This window comes from Limulus polyphemus, unplaced genomic scaffold, assembly GCF_000517525.1.
Source record: "Limulus polyphemus unplaced genomic scaffold, Limulus_polyphemus-2.1.2 Scaffold355, whole genome shotgun sequence".
In the NCBI taxonomy this organism is placed as follows: Eukaryota; Metazoa; Arthropoda; class Merostomata; order Xiphosura; family Limulidae; genus Limulus; species Limulus polyphemus.
In genome coordinates, this window is record NW_013665965.1 from 179,278 (window position 1) to 186,642 (window position 7,365).

General features: G+C 31.3%; 1 protein-coding gene across 4 annotated transcripts in view; it reads left to right on the forward strand.

The window, feature by feature from the left end:
* The window catches only part of LOC106457641, an 80,316-nt gene that overhangs the window by 22,616 nt on the left and 50,335 nt on the right, over window positions 1–7,365 (forward strand). For 3 of the 4 annotated variants that reach the window (XM_022383640.1, XM_022383638.1, XM_022383641.1), the window contains 2 exons: window positions 5,533–5,704; window positions 5,985–6,036. In XM_022383640.1, coding sequence (XP_022239348.1) covers window positions 5,559–5,704; window positions 5,985–6,036 — 198 coding nt within the window. In that variant the 5' untranslated portion in view covers window positions 5,533–5,558. The remainder of the gene's footprint in view (window positions 1–5,532; window positions 5,705–5,984; window positions 6,037–7,365) is intronic. The other variant, XM_022383639.1, reaches the window with a different exon arrangement.

Consider the following 7,365-nt stretch of genomic DNA (forward strand, 5'->3'; position numbering starts at 1 on the left):
CTCATAACCACCTAAAAAAAAAAAAAAATCCAAATTACCCCCCTTTTTTTTTCTAGAATGAGTTCAAATTGTACCATATAAATCTGTTTATAGTTAAATTTTATTGTTTTTTGCCCTTTGAACCATTACTAACTGCTATTCCCACCATAAAATTTATAAATCACTTGGTAAACATCCAGCTCATGTTACCCTATCCAATTACATAATGCACAAGCTGCTTGCAAACCATACCACATGAAAAATGTATTTATCTATTTTACCTAATCTAATATAAAAAGTTTAGTTTTTACCTTTACAATAATAAGAATATTAATGTTTTTTATTTAAATGCAAATTCCTTCCTTTTCAACGTTGCCCAATTTTTGTGTAAGCAAGTAGGTTGTTAAATCATTAATTACTGGTTTTATCATTCTCAATTTATTGTATGGTACACAAATCCATTCATGGAAGAAAAACAAAACAGATTGATACAAGAAGATTTTATTACTTATTAATTGGAACATTTAAGCTCTTTTAAGTGTTTTATTTATTTATTTATTTACTTACATAATTAGCAATTGATATGTAAAAATAAAGGTTTTGTTGTAAGCTTGAAAATACATATACACCCACTTTTAATGTACTGCATGACAAGTTTATTGAAATCAGGATAGGGAGTTGCTGCATGCTTACCCCCCCCCCCCCTTAATATATCTTACAATAGATATTTATTTAAAGATGTTTCTAAATTATGACTGTGTACATGCATTTGAATTTTAATTCATCTGTTCTTCATTAGCAACATAAAGATGAAATATTGTAATGTGTTAAATTCAAAGAAAACCTAGTTCTAAGGGATTTTTTAAGGATAAAGGAAGAACAATGTAAAGTTTATTCTTTAATGTATGAAGGTAGTCACACAAAAATTTAAAATGAAAAGTAAATTCTCAGTTTAATTAATTTTGTTCCTTAAAAGAATTCAGTTTACAACCCATGTTTCATGAAATATTACAGATGATTGCAAGATGTCCTAAACATACTACACACACACACATTTTGTGTGAGAAATATTATATTTATAAATATTAAATATTTTCCACTTGTTTACAACAGAATTTGTGCATTATTACATTTCAACATCATATACAAATTATAAAACTTCAGCTTATCTTCACAATGAAAAAAGTCTTGCATATATACATAGAGTATAAATGAAACAACCTTACTTGTTCTTATAAATCCAATAAACTCAAATTAAATATTTAAATGAATAAAGTTTAAAAAAGTGAACTGTATTAATGCTAGAAACAAATTGTAACAGTGAAGTTGGTTTTAGAGTTCATCTTTTTCTTTCACATCGTCAGGTTCATCTTCTTTCTCACCTTTATCATCCTTATGAAAGAGAAATCAAAATTTAATTTTTCCTAAAATTCAGTAACATGGTTTGTTATTTTTCACAATTTGTAGTGCTATGAAGAATTAAAATATTTACTGCCACCTATAAGCAGTGATTACAGCAATCTATTTTTGCAAAAAAAGCTGTAGCAAATAAATATTTTTCAATTAGTCTGTTTAAACTGAAGTTACATTATTATAGCAAGTATTTAGTATTTTTATCTAAATATCAACATGCACATCATGAGTCAGAGTTACTCTTTTTTGAGGTGTTTTGGTGAATGTGTGTGTGTGGGGGGTCACGTCATTGCTATCTTGAATATGTACCTCCTTGAATCTTGTCAATCCCACCATCAGGGTAATCTGGAAGCTGGTCTCACATAGAAGATGCTTGATCATAGCTGCAAACAGATTCTGAATGCCTCTTGAGACAATACTAAGAGTGCTATGCTTTTAGAACTTTGCTGTTTCAGATGGAAGGTCAAGTCTATCTGGAAACTCAGCACGAAGTCTCTCAAGCATCCACCCAGGATCTACTCTGTTTCTTTTATCCTCAACACCTTCCATAAACATTGCCTAAACTTTTGTCTTGAAGGATTCAATATCCCCCCTAATACACTTCTCCATGCCTTGAGCATTGCATCCAACCAGCATTAAACTCTTCTTTGCTACTCCTAATACCTTCACATTTGTGCCTTTCCTTTGTTTTTACTGAAAGAAAGCACTGTTGACATACTTAGCAGAATGTTTCATTCTCTACATCATCATTCTGAAAAGTGTTGAGAGCATTTATTCTATCTTCTTCATTATATGCTTTCCCACTTATCATTATTTCCACACCAGTTACAGGAAGTCAATGATCCACAAAAGCAAACTTCATCTTCATGATTTAAAGTAAATTCATCCTGATACACCTCGTCAACCACTGTCTCTTCATTTTCATCTTGTACGACCACATCTCCTTCTGCATTTTCTTCGTCGCCTGAAAAATTTTGCTTCTTTCCACATTTTAAATAGCTCTAAGAAGACCAGGAATGTTTCCATTAATACTGCTCTGTTCCACAACTGTAAACAAATGTCGCAAATCTTATATCAATCCTGATATAGTCACCACCTGAATATTTGAAAACATGAAGCTCACTGTCAACAACTTTTGCTTCATTAAAATGTTTAAGACGGCTAAAAAGAGAAATTGCATCTTTACATGATCTTGTCATGGCATCAACAACATCATGCTGCAACATAAAAAGGAAAACTTGTGTTCTTCAAACCATGATCATTATGCAATGCATTAAGTAGTTCCTTTGGGGAGATTGTACCCCATGTTCACAAAAGCTATAACTGCATTCATTGCAACTGAAAAATGCCCATCAATGCATCCTTTGTCATCCTGCATTTCAGTGTGCACAAAAGATTTCAACGGAACATTATGCTTTGCATGAATTAAAAGCATACCTAGTAATAGCATTCCATTCTGGTAACATTTTGAATTGTCTGACTGAATGTGTATTTTACTAATATGTGGCAAGTTAGGTTTCATATGCATCATAATACCCTCATAAATCAAAATAACTTCAAATCAGTCCTGCTTTGAATCTCTGGATAATATGTGATCATAATAATTGATCGAACATCATCTCCATTTTAATCCCCATCATTCATGCATCTTAATTCATTTCTAGTGTATACCATGGTTCCATGCCATGACAAACCTTTCTTTCTATAGCATTCAAGTGTTTTCTCTCGAAAGTATAGTGGTTCACATTTCATCTTGTAGTTCATTACTACAAAGGTCTCATCTGGTTGAAGGTTTTGGTGTATTTGAGCGATACAATTCCACTTGTTTTTTTACTCTCGGTCGATGGCTCGTGTACAACTTGAATTTCAATTTCTAGTTGTCTACAAGGGAATGGTGATCAAAACTCAATTTCTTTTTCAAAAAAAGTGGACAGTTTTGAATGGAATTTTACAACGATTGCAAAATCCATGAGAATTGCCATTTAAATTGCTACTCAAAGTGTAATCAATTTCATGGCTTGTGTAATTGTCTACACCAATATGAAAATTACTTGATAGATGGGCAAGATGTGGAGAAAATCATTGCTTTACAAACCTTAAGACTTATTAAAAAAAAAAACATATGAAAGCATTGTAATTTGGTAAGCAAATGTTAACGAAATTTGGCAGATTATCAGTAAACTTTAAAAGTTATAGCATGAAAACTATAACAAGTACAAAATAGTTATGAGGTCGGTTACAACATTACAACTTTTTCTTTTATTTTTTTACACTAAATTGGATCATTCACAAGTGCACCAATAGAAACTGCTGGCAGTTAGAGAGCACTTATTTTTGCAGCTCTACTGTGTGAACTGTGCAGATCTACAGAAAGCTACAAGAATGTGCCCATTAATTACTGTACTACCGTTAAAGAGGCAGGAACCGTATTACTTTTTCCACGGCAGTAAAAAGTATTTTTTTAAGGCCATAAAGAGCCGATTTTTGGTTGGAAATTATGCCGGTATGTCCCTCATCTGGAGCACTGGTATACATGGCATTACTCTTGATATATTTTAATGTTAACAATGCTTTTAAAGTACTATGTATCTCAGTGAGTATGACTCTTGCAACATTTCTTTGTAGAATTTGAATATACCACCCAGTTACATAATTTATATAATTTAAGAAGTCTGATGTGAAGACAGTAAAGCAAATTGAAAACCTAATTTCAATTTCATGAAAGTAATTACTGTATGAAATGTTAGTGCTTATTTTAAATACTTTATAGCATTCTGTAACTGATTTATATGTCCAACAATGCCTTCTAGTGAAATCTAGTGCATTTCAGCATTATATCTTGCATGTTATATTTTGCTTAACTTCTCATTAGGATAACTACCATCTATCATACCCTAATTTTGTTGTTGGTACAATCGGGGGTTTTGGTAGTGAGTAATTTCATTATTGTGATATGTGTGTTTGGAGCATATGTTACTGGAAAAAGTGCTGTAAGTCATTTTTTGCTAACAGAAAGTATTGTAATTCATAAAATCTAAATGAGTTCTTTTTCAGCAAACCTAAAGTGATTTAATTACATAATATTATTGCATTATTTTTTTCCACAAGATAGCTAAGTGAGTTTGAAAAGGGTACTGCTGGTAAAAATCATTTTACTTTCTGGGATGAGCTAAAATTATGAATCTTAACTCTAACTTTAGGTTATATAAAGATGGGTTTCTGAAACCATTTTGTTACCAGAAAATGAATAATAATTAAAAAGAAAATGTGATAAATCTAATTTTTACTGCCAATAGTGACTACCTGTTTGTATGCTTTAAACTTTTGATTTATGTAACTGTAGATGTTTTGAAAGATAAGGTGATTGTAGAAAGTAATGAACCATAAACAGACAGTGCCACAAACATAATATTTGCAACTGACTCACAAGAAGTACTGCATAGAATTCAGTGTGGTTGGTCCCCAGAGAGCAAAGCAACTGCATTGTAAGACCATTACCTGAATTATGTGCCAAGCCATGCAGGGATAAAACTAAATGAGGAAGTTGACTAGCTTGCAAGAGAAGCTTCTATGTAAAATATGACACAACCCCACTGGCAAGATAATATCCTCTTCTGTATTAGGAAGGTGAAAATGACAACCATAGAAGGTTTTTGTCAACATTCAAGAGGAATGAAACTGCAAGAAAAAAAAATCATATCAATTAGCTAAGAATAGTAAAAGATAGGAAATCAGTAAGACTATATACAACCAGAAGGTTACTGGTAACATCAGTAAAGAACTCACATCTACTTCCTGCAGAGTAAGTCCCCACATGAGGAGTCAGCATCTGTCTGCACAGTTTTTGGGATTGTTACCTAATACTTAACTCAACTTTGAAAGATAAGAGAAAAATAAAAAGATTGAAAGAAGAAATACATGTAAATAAAATTTAAATACTATTTTGCTCTATTCAAAATTTGTTATACATTCATATTCTTAATTATATATATATTTACATAACACATCAAGTCCAGAAATGTTTTAGACAGAGAATCTGGAATGTGATTTGAAAAGAAATAAGAACAATTCTTTATTTTGTAATTGTATAATTATTATTTTTTCCACTTAAGTATAAATGAATTATTTTATCCTCAACAGAATGCAACAACCAAAGACAAGAAGCCATGGACACTATTTTTGTACGAGAGGTGAAGGAGGGAAGTCCAGCACACACTGCAGGCTTAGTAATTGGTGATCGAATTGTTTCAGTCAATGGGCATCCGATCACAGGGAAAACTTATTCAGAGGTTATTGGTTTGATTCATAACAGGTAAAATTTCTGTTTGTTTTGTGAAATAGAATATTATTTGCTGTAACTAGTAAATGTATAGCACACACAAGAAACATTCCCTTCTTATATGCTGTGCAACAAACCTGGGTTTGTTATGCAATATTTCAGGTACAACAGTAGGAATCCCACAGTAATAGCCACATTTCCTTTAGAGTACTCTGGTGTTTGATTGCAGAATATTATACTTAGACTTGACCACAAAACATAAACAAATGGTAAAAAACTATGTTTTTTAAATTTTTGTTCTTTTTCCTTGCAGTAGAAACTTGGACTTGCTAGTGGTGCCTAAAGAAGAAGACATTTTACAATTGGTAATATTAGTTAGTGTGTGGAAATTACATGGATTTTTTAATTAATTGTCATAGATGTTTATTGTTCTTCTCTTATATGTGTTTTGGTGTCTTCAAGATAGTTTTTCAAATTATATATTTTTTCTTGTAATTATTAATGTTAAAAGTTGCATGTGTTAAGTAATTATACAATGTGTACTTGTGCTCTGAAAACTCCTCTTGAACATTTAACGTGACCCATCTAGTAAACTGCAGATATATAAAAAAAAACACATTAAGGATAGGCACAATCGCTGACTAATGTGATAATTGGTTGCGTGTTAAGATTGCAAAAATTGCTAGCAGTGATCTTTACATTAATTTTTTATGAAAATTTGAAAATTAATACAAAGCCTGAAGCAGTTTATTTTTGCTTCTTTTAATATCAGAAGCATCTCTTTGAAATGACTAAGGTGATGGTGGTGTAATTCTGGACAAAAGGAGGTTATATTGAAAATGTTAAATGTGTTTGACAGTAATTTTTGCAAGTGAATAGTATTCAATGCATTTTGTTAAAGATATAACCGTAGAATGCTGACTATCCAAATGTCCAGTTACCCAGATTAAATTTTTAAAATTAAAAATATGTATATACATATATGTCTTTTCCTTCTAAAAAACTACACAAATGTTAAACATGTCCTAACATGCTTGGATCAGTTTGTAGCAAAGGGTAGATCTTGCCAGGGAACCTTCAGTTGTGACATTCACTTTAACAAGTTAAAAAAAAGGTGAATCTGGTAAAAAAAATAGCAGAAAAATATTGAAAATATATGTTCAAGATATAATTTTTTGCTGCGTTCAAGATATAATTTTTTTGCTGCGTTCAAGATACCCTTGGTCCCATTAGTCCAGATAATTGGCACTCTACTGTATAGAGAAAATAGTGATATATCTTTTCATTCCAACAAGTTTTAATGTCTATGTCCCATAAATGCAAGTAATCATGAGTGCAATTTACATAGTTGTTCATTTGAATGTGGTCAAAAGGAAGATTACTACTATTATAAGAGAAGCTTATCTTCTTCCAGAGCTAAAAATGTAGGTTTGAACATTTAATAAGACTTTTTCAAATTTTTGTGTGAGAGCATTTATACTTTTTCTATGTTATGAATCTTAGAGAAGCATATGAAAAGACATAGTAATCCTTAGTCCACAGAAAAAAGTGATTATATTCAAAATCATGGGGAATGAGGAAAGTTAGTCATACCATTTGTTCTATTGTTCATTATGTACACTGAGTGGTCACAAGTAAATAGACACCTAATTTTTCATCATTTAACTGATTTATGCTAGCTAATTTGTGTTCAC